The 26764-nt window shown below is 38.3% G+C and overlaps 1 protein-coding gene across 2 annotated transcripts in view; it reads right to left on the bottom strand.

Annotated features, from left to right (window-relative positions):
• The window catches only part of LOC149155030 (short integuments 2, mitochondrial-like), a 363396-nt gene that overhangs the window by 233983 nt on the left and 102649 nt on the right, over positions 1 to 26764 (bottom strand). For both annotated transcript variants that reach the window (XM_089443158.1, XM_089443159.1), the window contains exon 3: positions 16727 to 16804. In XM_089443158.1, the coding sequence (XP_089299284.1) occupies positions 16727 to 16804 (78 nt within the window). The remainder of the gene's footprint in view (positions 1 to 16726; positions 16805 to 26764) is intronic.

The following is a 26764-nucleotide window of genomic DNA, read 5'->3' as shown; positions in this document are numbered from 1 at the left end:
TCAGATAAAGTTTATGGAGGGTTTCTAATTAACTAAACTTAGAAACTTCAACATGATATCAGAGCGTGATTGCAGATCACAGGAGGACTAAAAGACATCAGTTGAGCAGAGCAATAGCAGTAGAAAACAACTGTCCCGAGGTGACAAAAGTTGTTTCTAGCAGCGCAAAAGCCAAGGAGTGTGACGCAAAGCCAGCCAAGGCCACCTAGAAGAAGTCAGGAGCTGCGCAGAGCCTCAGAGAGGCCAGAATTGTTGACGCAAAGGACCAGAGAGCTGATGCAGGGCATCCCAACGCTGACGCAGACCCATCTAAGGTGACGCAGAGCCAGCGTGAGGCAGAGGGGGGCTGACGCAGTTCACAGAGAGGCAATTGTTGGGATCTAGAAGGCTGCAGGAATATTGCAGAGTGGAGCTGGTGAAGTACTGTAGTCAGAATAGTACCTGACAAAGCTGGCCCAAAAGAGTTGTTACTGACGAATTCTAGCCAAGGAACCCGGATCAGCAATGCAGTTGCACAAGACGATGAGAGTAGGGAGCATCTCGACAAGTAGCAGAAGGATTTCCAGGAGGGAAATCAGGACTCAGATAGAGTCTAGAAGAGAACTTCCAAGCGGGAAGTAGAGACTCATAGGAGTTGAACAGAGAAATTCCAGGAGGGAAATAGAGGAGCATCATGGCACTACACAGAGTGAGACCAGGATAGACTGGACGGAGCATCGAACTTCGTGGTCTGGAAGGCCAAAATCTTATTCGTGCTTGACAGGAATCGTGTCAAGAAATTCGCCTTGAAGGTAATAGTTGTCCCAATCGACCCCAGTGATAATGACAGGTACGAGGAGGCGATGGCGAGGGCCAAGAGCATCATCCTTGACGGGGTCAAAGATCATGTAGTACCACACATAGCCGAGAAGGTAACGGCATTTGAGATGTGGGAGGCTCTCAAGAAGTTGTACCAGCATACTTCTGTGCAGAGAAGGATGCTACTTGAGAATCAGATGAGGTCATATCAGATGAAGAAGAGACAATCAATTGACACCTTCCTCGAAGGACTGAATGAGATCCGAGACCAGTTGACTGCTATAGGGGCGACACCAGATCAGGAGCTTATGGTGAGGGCAACCCTGAATGATGTCTCAGAAGACTGGGAAGTATTTGTCCAGAGTATCCTGGGCAGAGGGACCAATGTTGCACGAAGCGGGGACGAAGCGGGGACGTTTTTTGAAAGCAGGGACGTGGAAGCGTCATTTTCCAAAAATCTAGGAAACGAAGCGTCTGCTATATATATATATATATATATATATATTTATTTATTTATTTATTTATTTATATTTTTTGCATTTATACTCAAAACAAACATCCCAAATACCAAATTAGTTGTAGAAGACATGAAAACATGCATATTTTTGCATAAATCAAGATAGATATGGCATCCATGATTCCATTGTAGTTACTAGTATGTACATCAACCATATGTATTCTAGCGATTACAAACATACATCAAATTTTTAAGCATATTATAAAACATAAAACATTTAAGCATATTATAAAACATAGAGCATATTATGATTTATCTAGCAAGTGAGCAACTGTCAACATTTGTCATGTCCAAAATTCAAATAATAATGTTTACAAAATATGTCACTTGGTCACCGCCGGGACAAAAAAGGTTCAAAATTCAAATTCACAAGCCTACAAGTCTAATGAGTAATCTATGACAAAAGTAGTAAATTGTGAATATATCTACTAATTTCTCCTCCTTCCACCACGAAGAGAACGTGGCGGCGGGCCTCCACGTGGTGGCGAGCCTCCACGTGGTGGCAATGAAGAAGATGGTGCCCGTGGAAGTTGTGGCAGTGGCACCGTAACTGATGAAGAAGAACCCCTGCTGTTGGTGTTGAACCATGGAACCTAGGAACCAAGGGACCAGATGGGGGTGGGGGTGGCATATCAACACGATCATCATCATCCTGGAATCACTACGTGTGGTACTACATGATCCTTGACCCCATCAAGGATGATGCTCTTGGCCTTCGCCATCGCGTCCTCGTACCTATCATTATCACTGGGGTCGACTGGGATAGTTATTACCTTCAAGGCGAAGTTCTTGACACGATTCCTGTCAAGCACGGATAAGATTCTGGCCTTCCAAACCACGAATTCGATGCTCCATCTAGTCTATCCTGGTCTTTTACTCAGTGGAGTGCCATGACGCTCCTCTACTTCCCTCCTGGAAGTTCTCTGTTCGACTCCTTTGAGTCTCTACTTCCCATCTGGAAGTTCTCTTCTGGACTCCCTTTGAGTCCTGATTTCCCTCCTGGAAATCCTTCTGCCACTTGTCAAGATGCCCCCTACTCTGATCGTCTTGTGCAACTGCACTGCTGCTCCGGGTTCCTCGGCTTGAAACCCTCGATAACAACTCCTTTGTCCTTGCTCTGTCAAGTACTGTTCTGACTACAGTACGTCACCAGCTCCACTCTGCAATATTCCTGCAATCTTCTAGATCCCAGCAACTCCTTCTCTGTGAATTGCGTCAGCGACCCTCTGTCTCACGCTGGCTCTGCGTCAGCCTGGATGGGTCTGCGTCAGCCCTGCGATGCCCTGCATCAGCCCTCTGGCCCTCTACGTCAGCAATTCTAGCCTCTGAGGCTCTGCATAGCTTCCGACTTCCTCTGCGTGGCCTTGGTTGGCTTTGCGTCACACTCCTTGGCTCCTGCACTGCTAGAAACAACTTCTATCACCTCAGGACAATTGTTTTCTACTGCTACTACTCCACTCGGCTGATCTTTTAGTCCTCCTATGATCTGCAATCACGCTCTGATACCATGTTGAAGTTACTAAGTTTACTTAGTTAGAAACCATCCATGCACTTTATCTCATTTATTCCTACCTACTTGTTATTTTTCTTAATAAGTTATTTACAACGTAAATACTGAAAATAAACACTAGTGCATGCTCAACATATTACAGATCAAAAACTATAAAGAAACAAGAACAAACACACCATATGACATCATTATTTTTTAACTAATGTCCCCGGAAAAACCCAATGCAGGAAAATCGATGCAACTATCTGAGGATTTCTTATTAAGCAATATCAGAGTACAACCTGGGTGCCAAAATTGGCCTACCCAACAGAGAATTTCCTTACCAGTAATACCTCTCCGTTTCAGACAAATCTACTTCCTGAAACCCCAGATAATCCTTCTGGTAGCTACTCAGCACCAATCTGCCCCTGAAACCCCAGTGTATGCCATATTTGGACTGCGTCAGCCTCTCCTAGCCCAACGTTGGCCCTGCGTCAACCTATCTTGGCTTGCGTCAGCCCCAAGAGGCCTTGTGTTAGCGCTCTGAGCCTCTGCGTCAGCTACGTTGGCCCCTCTGGTGCTCTGTGCAGCACTTAGCTGCCTTTGCGTGAGCACTGGCTGCTCCTGCGTCTCTCTCCCTGGTTGCTCTGCTGCTATCCGGACACTATCTCTGCCTCTCTGTCTCTCTGTACTCAGTGCCCCTCAGTTGCTCTCCCGATCACTGATTCTATCTCTCTTAGCAAACCCCACTCTAGAGAATGAAATGACTGATCATCTGGTGTGTTCTCCAAGTGACCGTCAAGCCTCCTCTTATACTTTTCCTGGTGACATCTCAACGGCCGAGATTAAGTCCCTTATCAACAACTAAGATTAGATATGGCTTGATCCATGTCTTTTGGACCATTCTAACATAGATTTATATTAATACACATTAATATTTTATTTTCCCCAAGTGTAGACTTAGGGACTCCAAAAAATATTAATTATTTTAATATCTCCTGATCTGTTTAGAATCTGCCCAAACCCTTTCTGGGTATTGGAGATCTCATGTGCCCCAACCTCTCCACCAAATTTCATGGCTAGAGCACATCTGATGCTAGACGAAATCAACACTCCCTCTTAGCGAGGACTGTGTTCTAGCAATACTCTTCACTGAGTATTACTCTGATCATCTGGCATCGGTACTTGTGCTGATGCTAGGCCTTCCTGCCCACCATCCTCTGCACTGTTGTATCCTGTACTGCTGCCCATGGTTCTGCCACTGCCACTGTTGCATCTGTACGACAACTCCCTCTGCATCCGTGCTATTGTTGGTCCTTTCTCCCAACACTGCATCCGCACTGCACCTCCTCTCATCATGTTGCATCATGCTACCCACTGTTGCACTACAACTCAGTTATTGAGAAGTAAGTAACTGATCCTCCATCTGACCTCTCTGTGGGGCTAGAGACACCCACTGATGTTGAAGCTCCCTCTGCCGCTGACAAGTGCTCCCTCTCTGACCTCTACGCTGCTGCAACAACTCCCTGCATCTCGCACCATTGCACACCTCTGTGCCATCCTACACTGGTGCAACACTCCTGTGCCTCTCGCACTACTGCAGCCTGCTAGCCTTGCGTTGTCTCGGGACTCCTGCACTGTAGCTCTCTTTGTCGCTCCATCCGCATCCATCTCTACCTAAGTCGGCCAGTCCTGCTACTCCTCTTCGGGGCTCCCGTAGCAAGGTCTAATCCAAGAGGCTGGTTACCTCGAGGATCCTGCCCCTCATCCCCTGTAGTCCTCCTGACTACACCTCGATGTCTCCCAACTTCCTCTTAAGTGGCACATGTGCACTCATGGCACAGTCATCGTATGTTAAAACTTCCTTCTCTGCCCGTGTTGTCGCTGCCTCAGTCTTGGAAGACTCTCCCTTACTCCTCTTCCTTGGACACTAAGTCGCATAATAACCCAGCTACCCACAGTGGAAGCACTTGATCTTGGAGAGATCTTTCTTCTTCCGCTTCTCCTACTTTGCCTCAGATGCTAAGGCAGCCTACTTTCCCTCAGATGGAGTGATAGGAGACACTCTCCACTCATCTCTTGTGGAACTCCAAGTCAAAGCCCACCAATGGGTGAGTTACCTTCTTAACTCGACTCATCCTCCTAAAAGAATGTGATTTGCTTGTGTGAAACTCGTGGTCCCCTCAAGGAAATTTGATTTCCCTTTTTTTGTCACATGTTTCTCCTTGATTCTTGGTCCACATCATTTATAACTTGGCTTCAAAGCCTTGATGATTTTCCACATCATTTAACATGTGTTGATATTTATTTTCTCCAATTTATTTAATTGTTGGCTTAATTTATTGCCACATTTTCCATTAAACTTAGAAAAAGTGGGTTTTCAGGGTCTACACCTTATTTTTTACCCCTCAAAGTGTGTCATAGTAGAAATTTGAGAGTAAGAAGTATAATTTTGAGCAAACATACGCCATACAACTTCTCTAGACATCACTTATTACATTATACATTCAAATTTTATTCAAAATTCCGCCTTGCGGGAAATTAAAAAATGACCCCTAGACCTAATCAAATTCCACGAAATTTTACGAGTGATCTAGTATGGTAATATACAATGACTCTAGACACTAGGACTCACCCAAGGCCTCGCCTTCAAGCCGTACTCCAGCTTTGGGGTTATGCTTGGAGGAAAAAACTCAATTAATTATTAAGTCCCCGTAAAGATATAATAATTAACAAAGTGTAAAAAATCTCCAAGAGTAAATTCACTTGATGACAAGGTCCCAAGTTACCTATGTTGGAAAAAAAACTGAGAGAGGGGAGTGAATCAATATTATCAAAGTAATAATTTTTCATTTCCATATTCAGATTTATATACGCTACTTCAGTTAAGGGAACTCGCGTGTACACGCAACTGTGTTTAGAGCAACTAGCGTATATCCAACAAACTTATGATTCAGTTAATTCATTATATATTGATCTTTAATCAATGCATCAGAACCATATAAACAGTCACCAGGTGCAATAAAAACAAAACAGATCATCACACGTAACAAACACACATAAACACCAAGATATAAGGTGGAAACCCAATGTGGGTGAAAACCACATGCTGCAATCGTCTCTGCCTTCTTTTAAAAGAGAATTTTGTTTACAATTTTTTTTGTACTGATGCATTCTTATACCAGTACGCAGGGTTCTACCTGCAGAAGGCTACAACCTTCTCTTGTTCTCCAGCTTCTACTGGAAGGAAGCTACAACCCCCTAGCTCTTGTGCTAGCTTAAATGTTTACTAATACGTAGGTGCGGGCCTACAAAAGGATACCACCTTCTCTTTTCTTCCAAGGACCACATTTCATAAATTTTCAAACTAGATCCATCAACAACATCATTCAATCATCAAATATTTCTGCATCAACCAATCTCCTTTTGGACCAACCACAACCGAATCAATCAATCACTCTGATCATTCAGAATGTTGTCTCCAGAATATAGTAACCAGAACCCAAGCAATAACCCAGAACACTGCAACAGCAAATAGAAGCAACTAAAACATATTTTATAAGGTGTACGCTACTTCCATGTGTCGAACCTACGTGCATACGCGCTTTCCTCAAAGCGAATTAGCATATAGATCTGCAAATCAAATTTATGATGTATACGTTGTTTTTAATATGTAGAACCAGCGTGTATACGCTCCTTTTCTAAAGTGAACTTGCGTACAGATCTGTAAAAGATGATTTAAACATAACAACAGTTCCAGACTTCAATCATACCCAGATCATCATATTTACAGACTACAACATGCGCCAGTTATTCAGATACATGATCAAACCACATAAAGATAATTCACTTCAAGCCTTAAGATCTTGAAACATCATTAGATCTTATCCTTCATCAAGTACTAAGGTTCTTCCTTGGTTCAAATCAAACACAACACCATAAGCCAATAACCTGCATATTAGATCTCACACTATATCAGATATTCGATATTTTCACACCATGGCCTAATGATCTTTTCCTCCTTTTATAGTTTTAGACCTTTCTCAATACCATGGACCAAAACCACTTAGGACCAATACCTTGGACCAAATACCTGGGGTTAATACCTCGGACCCAATACCATGGATCAAAATACCATGGACCAAATACTTCAGACCAAACATTTAGTTTTCCAAGGTATACGCGCTTTTCCTTTTGTGAAAGTGTGTGCGTACGTATACGCGACTTGTATACAATGAACCCACGTGTATACGCGGCTTGGTCAATGGTGAACATGCGTATACCTCTCTTTCTTCATTCTGAGTAGTTTGATCTGTAACTCTGTGTTGTTAACCAGCTGTAATGTAATCTGTCATCTGAGTGAGCTGCTTTCTGAACTGATTCCTTGAAGCTGCCCTACATTTCATCACATTTGAAAACACTCATGTCATGCATTCTGTCACATCTGATATCTCTTCTGTAGATTCATCTAGTTACCATATACAAGAGAGTTGTTCTGCTACAAGTGGGTTTCCATCAAGTACAATACATACATCATAATGCCAACAATCTCCCCCATTGGACTTGATGAAAATAACCACACCAAGTCACTCTCCCCCTTTGACATCAAGGGCAAAGGGTCATGCTCCCCCTAAGTGTTGAATTCTCTGATATGCTGTAGTGCTGATTGAGCTCCCATGATCGAGTTCATGCTCCCCCTGAGCATAAGCAAAGTCTGCAAAAAGATGTTCTAAAAGAAGAACATGACTCTATACATACATCACAAATGACCTTCCTATCATCAATGACTCATACATGCATCCATCTCCTAACCAAGTGGGGATATACCAAATTTGACTCATCCACCCAACCAAGTGGGGATATACCAATTGTTTATACATGACTGAAATATTACATCATCCTTCCCATGCATAGTGGGGGTACAAATTACATCATATGACCAAAAGGGACTCATCAAAAGACTACAACAGGCAGAGACTAATTATTACATCATGAGTCTTGGTCAATGGTTGTTGTAGTGCTGATTGAGCTCCCATGATCGAGTTCATGCTCCCCCTGAGCATAAGCAAAGTTTGCAAAAAGATGTTCTAAAAGAACATGACTCTATACATACATCACAAATGAACTTCCTATCATCAATGACTCATACATGCATCCATCTCCTAACCAAGTGGGGATATACCAAATTTGACTCATCCACCCAACCAAGTGGGGATATACCAATTGTTTATACATGACTGAAATATTACATCATCCTTCCCATGCATAGTGGGGGTACAAATTACATCATATGACCAAAAGGGACTCATCAAAAGACTACAATAGACAGAGACTAATTATTACATCATGAGTCTTGATATGACCTTTACATTGAATGATATACATGACATTTATAACAGAGACAAAATGTCTTAAACAAGACCATGATAGTCATCAGCAACTATCATCAACAACATCTGTCAATAGCATCCGAACCAACAACCTGTATATGTCCATCATTAGTTCCCAAAATATCATCAACCATGTTCTCCCCCTGAACCTGTGCCACCTGTTCACTGTTAGATCTGATCATTGCATATGTCAGTAAGAGATATCAAAGCATCATCATCAATCAAATATACATCAAGTGATCAACAACATTATGAGGACCAATATAACAGCAGATTGAAATCATCATCAAATAGAGCAGATAATTGACAGAACCATAGCAAACCCCCTTTTTCTTGAGTCTAGCCCACTGTTTTTCTTCAAACCAACATATACGCGATTGTGTCCACAGAAACTCGCGTATGTACGTGACTACACATCATGAGACTTGCGTATAACCACCTTTCTCTAAAAAATAGGATTTAACAACAGGATGATGCAGAAACTACTCCCAGCTTTTGTCTGAGATATTCAAATGTCTCTCTGGGCAGTGGTTTAGTGAATATATCAGCAACCTGTTCTTTGGAGGGAACATACTCCAATTTGACTTTTTGTTCCAGCACTTGTTCACATAGGAAATGATATTTGATGGGTATGTGCTTGGTCTTGGAGTGCATTACTGGATTCTTTGAAATACTGATGGCACTTGTATTATCACATAGAATGGAGATTGGTGGAGTACATGTGATCTGAATATCTTGCAAGGTTTGCATCATCCAAAGTAATTGTGTGCAACAAGATGCAGCAGCCACGTATTCTGCTTCAACTGTAGATAATGCAATTGAGCTTTGTTTCTTGCTGAACCAAGACACTAACCTGGAACCCATATAGAATGCACCACCACTAGTGCTTTTTCTGTAATCAATGCTTCCTGCCCAATCTGCATCTGTATATGCATGAAGTGTAAGATCGGTATCTCTAGGATACCATAAACCAAAGCTCTGTGTTCCTTGAAGATATTTAAAGATCCTTTTGACTGCCTGAAGATGAGATTCCCTTGGATTTGCTTGGAATCTTCTAGCTATTCCCACTGCATGCATGATGTCTGGTAAGGTACCTGTTAGATAAAGCACACTGTCAATCATGGATCTATAAGTTGGTTGATGTACCGCTGCAGATTCATCATTTGAGCTGAGACTACATCCTGTTACCATTGGAGTGCATACTGGTTTAGAATCTTCCATGTCGTACTTTTTCAAGATTTGTTTGAGATATTTGGTTTGTGAGAGAAAAATACCATCTTTATTTTGTTGAGCTTGTAGACCAAGAAAGTAGGTAAGCTCACCAAGCAAGGACATTTCAAATTCTTGCTGCATTACTGAAGCAAAATTCTTACTCATGGATTCTTCATTGCTACCAAAAATGATATCATCAACATACACAACAATTATTAGCAATTCATCAGTGTCCATCTTTGTATATAGATTGTTATCTCCTGACCCCTTTGAAAAACCCTGTTGGTGGAGATATTTGTCAAGACGGTAATACCATGCCCTTGGACCCTGTTTTAGACCATAGAAAGCTTTCCTGAATTTGCATACAAGTTTTGCATCATTTCCAAGAATGAATCCTTCTGGTTGTTCAATATAGACTTCTTCTTCTAAGTCTCCATTAAAAAAGGCAGATTTTACATCCATTTGGTATACTTCGAATTTCTGAAAACTAGAAAGAGCAAGAAACATTCTGATGGCTTCAAGTCTAGCAACAGGTGCAAAAGTTTCTTCAAAGTCTATACCTTTTTGTTGAGCATATCCTTTACAAACAAGTCTGGCCTTCTTTCTAATAACTTCTCCATTTTTGTTCAGCTTGTTTTTGAATATCCATTTAGTTCCTATGATATTCTTATCATGAGGTCTAGGAACTAATTCCCAAGTATTATTCTTTTCAATTTGCTCAAGTTCTTCATTCATGGCCTTGACCCAACATTCATCTCTGCATGCTTCATTTACATTTTGAGGTTTAGTGGAAAATAGTAATGCTATATAGCTTGAAGCTTCGGACATGGTTCTTCTAGTTTGCACACCTGCCCCATTTTCTCCTAAGATTTGAGCTTCTGGATGATTTTTCTAAACATACCTGGACGGAGTCTTTTCTTCTATCGTTATCTCTTCTTCTGGTGCTTCATTGGTTTCTTCTTCAGAATCAGTGTGATTTGATGTGGGAAAATGATCCTTATCTTCTTCATTGTCATAATTTTCGGTTTTTATCTATTTTGGATTCTTGCATGCTTCATCAACCACAACATCAATACTTTCAATAATTTTCCCAAGTCTTTTATTGTAACATTTATATCCTTTACTTCGGGAAGAGTAGCCAAGAAGAATACCTTCATCTGCTCTGGGTTCAAACTTACCAAGTTTTTCATCAGACCTTTTGATGTAACATTTGCTTCAAAAAACTTTGAAATATTTTACAGTAGGAGTCTTACCATACCAAAGTTCATGTGGAGTTTGAGTGTTGTTTACCCGAACATTTGTTTGATTGAGAATAGTGACGGCAGCCAATGCAGTTTCACCCTAGAAGGTTGCAGGAGTTCCAGATTCATCTAGCATAGCATGAACCATTTGTTGAATAGTTATGTTCATCTTTTCTACCACTCCATTTTGTTGAGGAGTCCTTGCGGTGGAGAAATGCCTTTTTATTCCATGTTGTTCACAAAAGTCAAAGAATTCGTCTGAGGTAAATTCCCCTCCTCAATCAGATCTAGGCATTTGATTTTGCGATCTGATTCATTTTCAACCAAAGCTTTGAAGGCTTTGAACTTTTCAAATGCTTCATCTTTATGCTTTATAAGACCTATCCAACACATTTTGGAAAAATCATCAATGAACAATATAAAGTATTATTCTCCACCAAGTGACTTTTTCCTTGATGGACCACATAAATCAGTATGAACAAGTTCAAGAGGCTTACTAGCTGACCCTTCATTTTCGATGAATTGAGATCTGATTTGCTTACCAAATTGACATGATTTGCATATAGTATTTTTAGGAATGTTGATATTTGGAAGATCACGAACAGCGTGGAATCTGCATGCTTTTCTTATTTGAGAAAAGCTTAGATGTCCCAATCTTCTGTGCCATAGCCAGTTTTCATCATTTTTGCTTAGATAGCACTGTTGTTGTCCTTCCTTGAGTATGTATAGGTTGTTCGGATTTCTTGTCCCTTTAATCACGGTTTCGCCTGTATCAAGCTCACGAACAACAAATCCATTTGATCGAAACACTACTTCATTTCCTTGATCACCTTTTGACTCACACTCAACAGATTATGCTTTAAAACATCAACATACATAACATTCCCAACTTTAACTTTTTCTTTCAAGAAAACAAAGCCTTTACCTTTTATGACAGCAGGAGTGTCATTTCCAAATGAGACACTCTTTTCCTTTTCTAAGGCATTATATGAGTGTAGTTTTTCTCTGTCACCTGTCATGTGTTTTGAGCATCCACTGTCGATGTACCACTGGTTTTCTTCTCCTTCTGCATACAAGGCTATACCACATCTTTCTGTTTGCGGTTATTTCTTTCTCCATATTTTAGGATTTAATAGAGTTTTCTCTTTTTATTTGCTGAAATTTACTCCTGCATTCAGATTCTTCATGGCCAAAGTTGTTACAAATTGAGCATTATATTTCATTTTCAAGAAGAGAAAAGTTATTATAGTAACTTTTCTTAATCCCTGTCACATTCCTTTGATTTCGTGCTTCTCTAGTCATGATAGTTTTGTAATCAACACATTGAGTAGCTTTGTGTCCAAAATTATGACATGAGAAACATTGACCATTAAAGAAGTTCCTGCGATTATTGAATCTACTGACATGTTGATTGTAGTTGAAGTTCTTCCTACTAACCTGTTGATTGATATTCTTTGAAGCAAATTGAGTACGATTTACCTGAGGTTGATTGTGGCTTCTGTTCATCCTTGAAGTAAATTGAGCCTGATTCACCTAGTGATTTGTTTTATGCCTTTGCTGACGAATGTCGAACTGTTCACTGCTCTTTGCTGCATCACGATAGCTTTTAGTGGAGGTTGATGGCTTCTGTGATTGAGATGTTTCTTCAGTATATCCAAGGCCTGTCTTTATCAGAGGAAAGCGCTACACTTTGATAATTTCATTTAAGGACTCTGATCCTTTAGCAAATCTAAGATCGAGAGCTTTTGTTTTCTCAAAATCCTTTCTTAGACCCACAATTTCACATTCTAGTTTTTCATTGTGTTTTTCTCTTGCAAGTTGGTATGTCAAGGTATCTATAATCATATTCTTTTCTTCTAAACAGATTTTGAGTTTAGAGATTTCTTCATAAATGTCATCTTCATCTAAAGCATCCAAAAAATCATCATCTTCATAAGCCATCAGAAGTCTGTAGTCACTACTATTTTCATCTTCATCACTATTTGATAAACCATCGCTATCTTCATGAGTATAGTAGCTCTTTTTACTTACACTTTGTTTTCTATTCCATTTTGCAATTTCCTTCCCTTTATCATATTTATCTTTATGAGAACATTTGGCAACATAATGACCGACTCTACCACAGGCAAAACATTTGAAAGGTAGTTTACCTCTGAATCCCCGCTGAAAATCCTTGACAAAGTTCGCTTCCTCTTCTTCTTCTTAAATATGTCCTGATTCATTGAGTTCTTCTTTTCCTTTTGCTGAAGCTTTAAATGCGGCTTCTGTCATATCTGAGGGACCTCCTTTTCTCATCTCAAAGGCAGTTAAGATTCCGTGAAGTTGTGTCATAGTAATAGTCTGTAGATCCTGCTTTTCTTCTATGGCAGATACTTTTGATTCGAATTTAGCAAATAAGGATCTTAAAACTTTTTCAACTAAGGTAACTTCTTTTATCTCTTCACCCAAATTCTTCATGCAATTAACAATATCATCTATATGTAATAAGTAACTAGCTACACTTTCATCATAGTGCATCTTAAGAGTTTTATATTGAATTCTGAGAGTTTGCAGTTTAGCACGTTTTACTTGAGAGTCTCCTTCGTAGCTTAGAACGATTTTGTCCCATATTTCTTTGGCTGATTTGAGTTGCATAACTTTGACAAACTCTGATTGTGATAGACTTCCCAATAATGTATTGACAACCTTGGCATTGGTTTCACATTGCTTTTTACCTGTTGCATCTGTAGGAATTGCTGATGGAAATATATATCCTCCTTCCACGATTTCCCAGACATTTGTTCCAAGAGATTGAAGATAGGTTGTGGTTCTTACCTTCCAGTAAACGAAGTTGCTCCCATCAAAGATTGGCGGTCTGATGGATCCCCCACTTTCTTGATTACTCATGATGATGAATCTTCCTTCAAGTGATCAAGCTTCTTCTGAAGGACCTGGCTCTGATACTAATTGTTGGAAATAATACTGAGGGGGGGGTGAATCAGTGTTATCAAACTAATAATTTTTCATTTCCATATTCAGATTTATATACGCTACTTCAGTTAAGGGAACTCGTGTGTACACACAACTGTGTTTAGAGCAACTAGCGTATATCCAGCAAACTTATGATTGAGTTAATTTATTATATATTGATCTTTAATCAGTGCATCATAACCATATAAACAGTAACCCGGTGCAGTAAAAACAGAACAGATCATCACACATAAGAAATACACATGAACATCAAGATATAAGGTGAAAACTCAATGTCGGTGAAAACCACATGTTGCAATCGTCTCTGTCTTCTTTTAATAAGATAATTCTGTTTACAATTTTTTTTGTACTGGTGCAGTCTTATACCAGTACGCAGGCTTCTACCTAGAGAAGGCTACAACCTTCTTTCGTTCTCTAGCTTCTACTGGAAGGAAGCTACAACCCCCTAGCTCTTGTACTAGCTGATATGTTTATTAGTACGTAGGTGCAGGCCTACAGAAGGCTACCGCCTTCTCTTTTCTTCCAAGGACCACGTTTCATAAATTTTCAGACTGGATCCATCAACAAAATCATTCAATCATCAAATATTTCTGCATCAACCAATCTCCTTTTGAACCAACCACAACTGAATCAATCAATCACTCTGATCATTCAGAATGTTGTCTCCAAAATATAGTAACCAAAACCCAAGCAATAACCCAGAACACTGCAACAGCAAACAGAAGCAACTAAAACATATTTTATAAGGTGTACGCTACTTTCATGTGTCGAACCTGCGTGCATACGTGCTTTCCTCAAAGCAAACTAGCGTACAGATCTGCAAATCAAATTTATGATGTATACACTGTTTTTAATATGCAGAACCAGCGTGAATACGCTCCTTTTCTAAAGTGAACCTGCGTACAGATCTATAAAAGATGATTTAAACATAACAACAGTTCCAGACTTCAATCATACCCAGATCATCATATTTACAGACTACAACATGCGCCAGTTATTCAGATACATGATCAAACCACATAAAGATAATTCACTTCAAGCCTTAAGATCCTGAAACATCATTAGATCTTATCCTTCATCAAGTGCTAAGGTTCTTCCTTGGTTCATATCAAACACGACACCATAAGCCAATAACCTGCATATTAGATCTCACATTATATCAGATATTCGATATTTGCACACCATGGCCTAATGATCTTCTCCTCCTTTTATAGTTTTAGACCTTTCTCAATACCATGGACCAAAACCACTTAGGACCAATACCTTGGACCAAATACCTAGGGTCAATACCTCGGACCCAATACCATGGATCAAAATACCATGGACCAAATACTTCAGACCAAACATTTAGTTTTCCAAGGTATACACGCTTTTCCTTTTGCGAAAGTGCCTATGTACGTATACACAACTTGTATACAATGAACCCGCGTGTATACACAGCTTGGTCAATGGTGAACCTGCATATACCTCTCTTTCTTCATTCTGAGTAGTCTGATCTGTAACTCTGTGATGTTAACCAACAGTATTGTGATCTGTCATCTGAGTGAGTTGCTTTCTGAACTAATTCCTTGAAGCTGCCCTGCATTTCATCACGTTTGAAAACACTCATGTCATGCATTCTGTCACATCTGATATCTCTTCTGTAGATTCATCTAGTTACCATATACAAGAGAGTTGTTCTGCTACAAGTGGGTTGCCATCAAGTACAATACATACATCATAATACCAACAACCTAGGTTTGTTACATGACTCAACTTCATCATACTAGTATTACTTTACATCATCTCTGCAGGGTTTGTGGAATCTGAGTACAACAGAAAAAGATGAAGAGAAAAAGTAGAGTTGAAAAACTCTGGTGATATGATGATCTCTGATGGTACATGAAGCCTTTGATACATCATTGGGCATGGAGTCTTCAAAAATATTTGGGCACACTTTAGTGGTCAACAGATCTTTGATCTAAAGGTGCTAGTTTGTGTTGTAACACTGCTCAAGCCAAGGCTATTTTCAGTTATTTCAACACTGATCCAAATCCTTTCCCTCAAAGTCAAATTTCAGATCTGGGGCTTGGGGATACTTTGATGGTGAAGGTACCCCTCATCTTTGTGGGTCCAGTGGCATCTTTTCTCATAATGAGACTCATTTCATTTGCTTCAAAGCTGTTTTAGGAGGGGGATACAACAACTTTACTGAACTCTCTGCTCTGAAGACCCTTTTAAAACTTGCAGCCAAAAATAGTGTTGAGAATTTTCAGGTTTTTGGGAATTTCAAGTGGTCATAAAATGGATGACAGATCAGATTAGAATGTCTGATTTGTTTTAAATCCTATCTTTGAGGAAGTGAAGAATTACCTATTAATCACATCTCATTTATACATGTTTTCAGATAGCTCAATTCGGGAATTGGAACCAGACAAGCTCTCAAAGAAGGCCTTCTGGCTGCTGGCTTATGTTCATGAAACGAGTCCAAGGATGCCACTATATTGCAGCAGATCTCCACTCCTGTCCTTGATTGAGAGGCAGTTCTCTCTGTTCTTCATGATGTCCTTCAGCAGTTCTTTTATTTTTTCATATTTGCACTTGAAGTCTACAGATCTGTTTCAGATGCGGGCATTAAAAGGATGTTTATTTATGATGTAGAATGTGAACCAGTGGGGCATCAATACCTGAAGGGTATGGACAGTTTAGAGGTATTTTTTATCAGATAAGTACCCAGGGGCCAGACTTTCTAGAAGATATTTTTGACAATTTTGGAATAGGAATATTTCGTTTATAGAAGAATATATAGGCACAGTATGTGATCAATGAGACACCTACAGAATCTTTTTGAATATTTTTTCAATGCTATAAGCACGTACAGAATGTAATTTCCTTCTTAATGAATAAAGTTGTGATATTTTTACAGGGAAAAGCAAAGGAGAATGATTAGGGTATTCAAGAACAATTGTTTATGAACTATTGCAGAAGTAAAAGATAAGACATCTATGACCATTTTAAGTCATCTAGAATAAGCACTGGAATTTCAAGTTTAACAACTTTTCTAATCAGGAGAATATCCAGACATATACACAAAAGAAAATAGATGGCAATTGAAAAAGTGAATATATACCTTCTTCATACCATCCTTGTTGTGAGCGTTAGCGAAATAACAGCATTCATTACGTTGTTCAAAATGCTGTGTCCAATTCTGCACATTTCCAAACAATTGTTGGAAAAAGACACCCCATATCTTTGCAAAACGATGAGCATCTTTTTGAAATGAAGATAGTGGAATCTAAGGGTTTATAAATGAACAAAAAGGCCAGGCCAATTTGGTTGCAAACATCATAAAATGTAGAGTCGTAAAAAAATTTGAACGTGTAATAAAGACATGCACGAAAAAAGTTGATATATATCTTCTTTGGCAAAGATATACATCACAGTTATTCAACCGCATTTATCTAGGGGTTATTACGTTGCAGTCAAGGTGACCAGATCATTTCACATCAATATAAATGATCATATCATAATACATGAAAATGGAAAAACAAAAAATTATAATTAAAGAACTTTCCTTGCTTTTATAAACACAGCACAATCCATGTGAAAAAGCTTGAAGTTGAAATTGGAATCGTATTAGTGTCCTTGAAGGACAAAAACAATAATTAATAGGACCTAGAAGAACAACTCCATGAAAATTACAACAGAGAAGGGAGTACCATATGCATCTCTCAAAAGAAATATATACCAAAGCCAAGTATAAATGTAAATCCATATGATACTATGAATTATCTTAATTGAATTTTACAGTTCAACCATGGAGAAAATATGTTATATCAGCTTATTCATGTTTCACAGATCTTGTTTTAGGATTATTCGTAGTTAACAACAAGAAGTTCACAAACAGTCCCAAAATATCTTAGATATAATAGGCATCATTTTAGGACAAATTTATTCTTGTCCGTTTGTTATGTTATAGGCAGTCAAAGATACTTGCCCAAGTACACCCTCATTATGAGCATGGATTAGCTTTAGAACATGATAGAATTATAGGTTTTGTTGTCAAAACATTGGAAGAGCACAATAAGTAAGAATGGTACACCCTCATTATGAGCATGGATTAGCTTTAGAACATGATAGAATTATAGGTTTTGTTCTCAAAACGTTGGAATAGCACAATAAGTAAGAATGTACAGCATCCAGTCTCCTCCTAGTATCCATTTTCTCCAAGATAAAGGGCTTGGGATAGACTTACCAAACTTTCTCATTTAGCTTGTAGGGTTATAGAAGCATAACCCTCTATTACAAAAGATTTCAGGGTTACAGTGACACAGATAAGATGAACACTTTAAACCTTACCCTCTTATGTTCTATGAAACTACCTTCATTTTGAAGATTTTGAAGAGTTATAAGGAGACTATTCCATTTCGATCAAGTTGATTCTACAACCTTGAATAACGAATTTATATCCCATTGATTAGAGACCATCGGTTGTTGCCATTCTACTTACATTAGCCTTAACCATGATATATGATTTCTTTTAAGTCATTTTATCCATTTTCATTCCAAAAGAGGCAATATTTCTCTAGCCGCATCATCCATTTTAAAAAGCTAATTGTTATAAAACCAGCATAGATCCATCTTAGCTCTGGATCTACCAAGCGCCAAGAGGGATCAAATCTCTTAAGATGCAAACATTTTTTTGAGTGTGAAACTTGAGGAAAGGTTTGCACATTGAAAGATTTTATTCCTCTCGACTCTCAATAGATTTGGAGTTGAGATGAATCTATGTTGGTTTTGAGCAACACACTAATAAAATGTTTCAATTATAAGAAAAAAAAATATTTTCATTTGCTTTATATAGTATATACATGGTTGACATTGTCAATTAGGGTTATCTCGGGTGCTTGGGCATAATGGTTGTTATCTTCCCCACCCAATTTCAAACCCCCGTTAGAGAGATGATGAGCTATAGTGCCTTGATAAATATTGTTTTAATGGCTTTGTGCCTATGAATATTATTGTATTGGATTCGAGCCTTGTAAACCCTTCTGTGAGTATACATATGGGCTGGCTTGGTACCAGCGACCTCACTCTAGCCCTCGGGTTGAGAGAGAAGTTGATTTTTTCCTCAAAGAGGAAAAAATTTAAATATATATATATATATACATGGTTGACATTGAAATATTTTATTTCTAATTAACATTTTCCACATTAAATTGTCAATACATGCCCCCTCATATCCGAAAATAGAAAACATATATCCATAGGATTCTCTCTCTCTCTCTCTCTCTCTTTGTATGTATATAGAATTATTTTCGTTATTGATATTTCTTTAAATATTACATGTTTGTCTATCTATCTTCTCTTTGTATATATGTATGTATACATTGAATTATTTTTTTAAAAGTTACATGTCAAGTCTATATTAAACATTGAAGGAATTACAAATATCTCTCATACCTTGAATTAGAAAGAAGTTATTAAAAGAACTCTCTCGCTCTTTCTATCTCTATATATATTTGATGTTAAAATATTTTATTCAACAAGCATATTGTAATATTTGAGATATTTGATGTTAAAATCTTTTATTCAACATGCCTATTGAAATATTTGATTTATAACTCATATTAAACTTTTTTTTATTGTTAATGTTTTTTAAATGTTACATATCAACTGCATATTAAGAATTGAATATATTACACATCTCTCTCACAATGGCAAGAAAAAATATTAAAAAAAAAAAAAAAATGTTTTATTTTTCTCTATAAGATAATATAAAATTTTATTAATGTCCAACAAATGACCACAAAAATATTTACATTGAAATATTTTATTTATGGCTAACACTAAAATACTTTTTTCTTATTAATATATTTTTGTTTCAAATATTACAAGTCAACCAGACATAGAATGAATTACACATCATGTAATATCAATAATATTATTTTTACATGCCATTTGTCAACTCCATATTAAGTAGCAAAGGAATTACATATCTCCCTCATACTAAAAAGTGATTTTTTTTTTACTTTCATATTTTATCTCTTTATATAAAGTTGAAGCAAAATCATGGTGGAAATTAAATTATTTTATTTAAGGCTGACATAGATCTTTTTGGTTAATACTATTTTTAATTTGTTAATGTAAGTATTATTTTATAGGTTTTAAATGTAACATTACAGGACAACATCTACCTCGTATTAGACTGTAGAGCGCCTCTGAGCACAAAAAAATCATATCACCTTGTATTGCATAGTAAGCTCTTTATCGATTCTAGGCTTAAAAAAATTATTTGATTCCCTTAATCCTTCCCCTTCAAGTTCTAATATATTTTTTTGATTCTCTGCATTTTACACACTTCTGGTTGTGCAATGGCAACTTTTGCATTTTTAATCCTTTGTCTTATTCTTCAAATGTGCTCTTTGCATATGAATGTAATTATAACAATTGTCCACCAAGTTGTGGTCTAGCAGCAACTTCAAGTGGTTATTGTCAAAATGAAACAAATTCAAATCTTGGCAGGTATGCTCCTCCCCTGCGTGGGGTTTGCCAAGTGTGGCTATTGATATTTTTGGTGTAGACTTCAGACAGATAATTGTAATGACACTAGCATAGAACCAACGACCTCATTCTTCACTTAGTATGGGAGGGTGGGACAAGGCATATTTCAATGAGAAAAATTATATTTATGACAAACTCAACACCAAAAAGCAACATTAACAAAATCAAGGACCTGTTCTCATAAGTAGCCCCATGCTTCTATAAGAATGGTATCTAAGCGCAATATCTTAACATTACAATCCACATCAATGCATATTCTTGTGTAGAATGACATTTTTCCTTCCCAAGTTAGGATCAATGCATTGACATATTTTCCCAAACATCTGCAATTAACCTAGCTTTAAAAAATATCTTCCCAAAGCTCCAATTGAAGGCAATCTAATCAAAGCCAGTGCACTAGATGGAGAGCGGGTGGGGGAAAGCTACATCCCACTATTTCATAGAGAGACTTAGAATTTTCAAGGAATACAATCCTGTTGATTTGGGGTAGCATCAGATGTGCTCTAGCCATGAAATTTAGTGGAGAGGTTGGGGCACATGAGATCTCCAATACCCAGAAGGGGTTTGGGCGTATTCTAAATGGATCAGGAGATATTAAAATAATTAATATTTTTAATGGAGTCCCTAAGTCTAAACTTAGGGAAAATAAAATATTAATATGTATTAATATGAATCTGTGTTAGAGTGGTCCAAAAGACATGGATCAAGCCAGATCTAAACTTAGCCGTTGATTAGGGACTTAATCTCGTCCATTGATATGTCAACAAGAAAAGTATAAGAGGAGGCTTGAGGGTCACTTGGAGAACACACCAGAGTGATCAGTCATTCTATTCTCTAGAGCGGGGTTTGCTAAGAGAGATAGAATCAGTGATCGGGAGAGCAGCTGAGGGGCATTGAGTACAGAGAAATAGAGAAGGCAGAGATTGTGTCGAGAGAACAGCGCAGAAGCCAAAGAGAGTGACGCAGAGCCAACAAGGGCTCACGCAGAGGCAGCCAAGTGTTGCACAGAGCAACAGAGGAGCCAGCGTAGCTGATGCAGAGGCTCCCAGAGTTGAGGCAAGGCCTCCTGGGCTGACGCAAGCCAAGAAAGGCCGACGCAGGGCCAACGTGAGACAGATAAGGGCTGACATAGTCCAAATTGGGCAGAAGCTAGGGTTGCAGAGCAGTTTTGTGCTGATGAGCTGCCGGAAGGATTTTCCGAGGTTCCAGCCAGGAGATTTCTCTCAAACTGTGAGGTATAGCTGCTAAGGAAATTCTCTGTTGGGTAGGCCAGTTTCGGCACCCAGATTGTACTCTGATATTGCTTAATAAGAAAACCCTTAGATAGTTGCATCGGTTTTCCCGCATTGGGTTTTTCCGAGGACATTGGTCCAAAAATAATGGTGCCATGTAGTGTGTTTGTTCTTGTTTCTTTTAGTTGTTGATTTGTAATATGTTGAGCATGCACTGGTGTTTATTTTCAGTATTTACTTTATAAATAACTTGTTAAAAGAAAATAATAAGTAGGTTAAATCAGATAAAGTGCATGGAGGGTTTCTAACTACGTAAAATTAGAAGCTTCAACAAATCCATAATCAAAATATAACATCTTTATGTTTCTCTAGAAACCTTATAATAAAAAGTTACTCTCATGTGTACAAAAAGAAATTAAACTATCATGTTAGCCTCCAAAATAGACATAGTCCAATTCTTGAGTTTTTCCTATAAGGGACACAACCCAATAGGAATACCACTAAGGTAAACTACATAACTTTCCCAATAGTAATAATTTGGAGACATCCTCCTCTTATACAACTAATTGTCATTGGTCTAAAACATGTTTTTAGAGCCTAATCTAGACAAGGAAACCCAAATTTCATCTTCCATAAACAACTATTGATTTAAGCTATTTCTTGTAATCTCTTTATAGAATCTTGTAGGATACATAACCCCTTTCGTGGCTCCAATCATCTTGCAATTGGCCTCCAAAGAAGTTCCTAAAGATTTCCAAAGGACAAACTCCTAACTCACTATCTTCCCCAACATTCATCCTCTAGAAAATGGCTAATACTTCTTCTAACACACACACACAAGAAAAACAATAAACCTTTGTCCAATACATGCAACTACAGTTTTTATTTTCTTTCTTCTCAATCACTTTTCCCACAGAGACAACCTGATGCTTGAAATCAATTCTACAATCTTCAGCTACTAATTGTCAACCTTGGGAAACCTAAGAACGTGATTTTTAATACAACCAAATGGGTCATCTCTAAGCATCATTTTCCCTTTCGAGGTAACCAGTGGGGATTACCACCTTTTCAACTCATGTAGGTGTGTAATTCACAAGTCCCACCTTTTGTCGGAAACCTACATCTAGGCCATGCATATGTAACAAGTATGCTTTCATGGCAATGCTTGAGAGACAATGATTCTAGCTTCATTTAAAAGACATACCATCTAAGATGTTCTTTAATGCACCTGCCAAGCTTGTCATTTTATACAAACTTATGAATTGGAGCCAAAACGTTGGTCATCTAGAGTGGTGTCACACCAAGAGAGCCTAGACTATCATGTTTCAATGATTTATTTGGTGTAAATAGAATGTTCCTCAGTGTGTTGCACAGGGAGAGTTTGGTGCATACCCCCCTCACCTATACACAGCCTTTAGGCCTACCATCTACCTTCAAATAGCATGATAGATGGCAAACTATTGCTCAAGGAGCAATAGATACCCCCTTTTATTGCTTTGCTCCTTTAAGAGACTTGTATCCCAAACCAATCGAGTTATCAAACTTATTAGTTTTCTATATTTTCCAAGGTGGTGGGCATTTCCATTAACAACCTCCTTCCTAATTCAATCTCCCTTAATGTTCATCCCCACCTCCTCCTCCACACGGATGATATTAACTCTACAATCAAAAGAGATATTTCCAAGAACTTCCTATGAGATTTCTAGATTGCACCACTCGAGCTTCTAAACCCTAAGATCACCTTTTACATCAAGCTTTTCCTCTAGATCCACAATAATCTATGTTATCCACCAAAATGGATAACACCTTAGGAGAAAATTTTCTCCTACATTGGACAAGTAGTAGCCCCTGCCAACCTTCATTAGCTAATGATATGCCACATATCTTCGCCACTTGCATCAGCCTTGTGCTTCTCACCCATCCAACATTAGCACTTGGACAAAGGTGCGTTGCCATTCAGAAGGTACTTTGGTCATTTTGCAAAAGGGTGCTTATAATTGTTTGTTTTGGGGCATTTAGTATGGATTATGGGTTGATCTAGAAGATTGACAAACTCTGACTGTGATCTTGTTCTCTCACCTTACTTGGGGGGTTAACCTTTAATATTAGTCCAGTGGGACCTCGCTTAAGGCCCTTTAGGTATAGGAGGGGCACTACATGGGAAGCCCTGATTGAGATAGTGTAGTTCCATCTCCCCATATGTCATAATTAACACCTTCTGTCTTACATTACAAGCACATATCTCACCTCCATTCTTCAGGTACAACTTGTCATTGGTTCTTTGGGATTTGGCACTCATATGTCCACATGTCTGGGTAGGGCCCTGAAACTTTTCCCTAGGAGGTTTATGCGGCTAAAAGAAACAAAAAGGCAAATCATGGCCACAATGAAATAAAGGAATGAAAAATCAAGAGCAAAAGATGGTTGGGACATAAAGATTAGCATGTGAGCAAAAGCCTAGCATGAGCTCTACCTCACTCATCTGGCCATCACCTGATTCTTGAGCACATATGGCTCCATTACATCAAAAAGAGGAATCCTTGCATGTCCCAACCCCGATGAGCGATAAAATGATTCATCTTAAAGGGGTAATAAAATTGCTACATCATACAAAGCAAGCTCTAACCTTTGACCTATAAGCAGTGATACAATGAAAAAATCAAGTAAAAGGCACATGAGGGGTGGAAAAAAAAGGCTAAGATGGTAACTCGTGCATCCACAAATGCTCCCTCCTCACATCTATACACTCAGGATGTGGACACCCCCATCAGTTGGTCCCTTTGACTATGACACTTGGCCATGAAATCTTCTCCCCTCCATTACCATCATTATTATTCACTAACACCTCTCAATTGAAGGGTGGACCAAGGAAATGTTACTTCCCCTTCGAGGTTAGAAGCACCTAATAAGGTTAACCTTTAGCCACCCCTACCTAGGGAGAAAACATCTTTGTGGGATCAGGTTCCTGATTTTGAAATGGGATCCTTGTTTGAAGTATTAGACTACTTTTAGCATTCAAGTTTGGTTCAATTAGATGCATTATAGATCTTGCTCCCTGATGATTCGTTGCTTGCACTAGAATCCATGTTGTTCTTGTAAGGTGGTCCAGCAGCCGAAGTCCTAGACACCTACTCCACAGGTACCTAGCATTTCAAAGAAGTATATTGGCACAAATAGGTGAAGCATTGAGACTCTTAGGCTTCCAAGCAGCACCATTGGATGGCACATGTCCCAAAATACCTCCAATGTCGAGGACGTTGGTTAACATTGTACCAGATTTGATGATTCATTAGGATACATAGTTGTTAGGATATTCCGACACATAGGAAATAGTTTAGTATAACTTGGTCTAGTGTAGAGTTAGGTAAAGTGTGTTTCTTTACTATGTACTTTTATAGCTTACAATCCGATGGTCACGATATGTTCTAGACATGAAGTGATCCGACGGTTCATTCTCTCCTCGGTATTACCGACACTTGATCTGTGGCTTAACACCTGATTGATCCATGATATCTATTTAAAGAGCATGGAGGGTCATTTGTAGGGTGACGGTTCATGAGAGAAGCTTATGTAAATTTTCTTTCTTTTATCAATAAATTGCCTGAAGTGGTCGTGTTGGCTCAGATCGTGGACTGTTTCCCTCTTTAAAGGTTTTAACCATGTCAAGAATACTGGTGTATTGATATGTGATTTGTTTGTGAGCGGTGTCCTTTGGTGTTCTATCTGAGGAACTTACCCTGTAAATTCCTACATGGTATCAGAGCTATTTGAGGGTCGCATCCATTGGTGATCCAAATCCGAAGCCGGTACAAGTGCATGCGACTGTTGTTTCCTAGATCTACTATTTCTGACTGCTTTCAGGCCGAGAGGACTACTCTATTGTGTTAGAAGCATCTGTTCCAGTGAGGAACCCCTTTCGTTTCACGCAAAAAGGTTTCTAGTAGCCCTAGCTACGTCATTTTTAAGATCTGGAGGTATACAGTCTTTATTTGCAGTTTTAGTTATTCATCTCTCTGTTTATTTCGGTTTATTTAGCTCTCTATTTTTTTAATTACCAAATCTATACCTTTCATTTTTGTGTATGCTCTTTGCCCTGCGACTCTGTGCAATCTGGACAAATCAAAAACAGAAAGCAAGGATTTTTCTCATGCGTATGTTTTTTCCCGCTGTGCCTTAGTGTGATCTCGGAAAATCAAAAACATTGAGGAAAATATTTAATTTCTGGCAAAAGCTAACTTCAAGCTGTAAGGTTTGGTTTTTTTTGTATGTCCGTTTTGGGTTGTGTGGTTTTTTGTTTTGTAGGAAAAAAGAGCTTTTCAAATAAACACACACCCCAAAGCTTCAGTGACTATAATAAAAATAAAAATAAATAAATAAATAAAAACCGTTTTTTATGTTCCAAAAACTACTAACCTTTTAAACTAGCTCACTTGGTCCAAAGTTACTTTATGAAAATAGAGGTCTTGAGTTCAAATCTTTCTTTTTGTTGAGTTACTTTTTCAAAAAGCACATGTAACTTATGTTTTAAAGTTACTTTATGTAAAAGTGTTCTCACCCATTATAAAAAGTGAGTCACTTATAATTCTAAAGTCTCTTTATCTTTTATTTAAGTTACAATTTAGTGGACAGCTCATAAAGTATCATTGTAAAAGTGACTTTCACTTATTTATAAAAGTGGGTCACATAAAAAAAAATTAAAAAAAAAAAAAAAAAAAGTGAGCTAATTAGATTAAGTTTGGAAAGGGGGGGATTTTCTTTAAATATAACATTATCATTCACTTCCACACATTCACGCACTTCGTCGGCATCGTCAACAACTTTTCTTCAAAAAACCATAACTTCTTCATCCGAAAGTCGTTTTCAGAGCCGTTTTTTAATAAGCCTAATTTTTCAAGATCTTTCCATTGGAACACTTAGTTTCAGCATCTACAGCTTCAGTTCTGTTAAAATGGAAAGCCCATACCAAGTTATTCTTTACAGCACCAACTACTTCCAATGGTGGTCCTACATTGTGGATTTACTTAGAAGTAAAAGTCTTTACAGAATAGCCTCAGGCCAAGAAACTAAACCTAAAGATGAAGATAAGGCAGCCAAATGGGAAAATAAGCAAGATCAAGCACATGGGTTGATAGGGATGTCTATTTCTCCAGACCTTAGATTCCATATCGCAAAACTTGATACCCCTAATGAAGCAATGAAACAGCTCACTAAAGTTTTTGGAATTAAAAATGAAATTAGAGCCCATCAACTCGAAAATGAGTTGCTTACGTTGGACCCCAATAATTTTTCTTCCATTAAATGTTTTTTGTCCAAGTTCAAGACCCTTAGACTTCTCTTAGAAGGTGTTAAGGTTAAGAAAGAAGATGGTAGCC

The sequence above is a fragment of the Pinus tabuliformis genome, chromosome 9 (assembly GCF_031772625.1).
Source record: "Pinus tabuliformis cultivar Carrire ecotype Pingquan chromosome 9, CPIR1, whole genome shotgun sequence".
Taxonomy (NCBI): Eukaryota; Viridiplantae; Streptophyta; class Pinopsida; order Pinales; family Pinaceae; genus Pinus; species Pinus tabuliformis.
The sequence above is the reverse complement of the archived record's forward strand: the minus strand, read 5'-3'. Positions and strand labels throughout refer to the sequence as shown.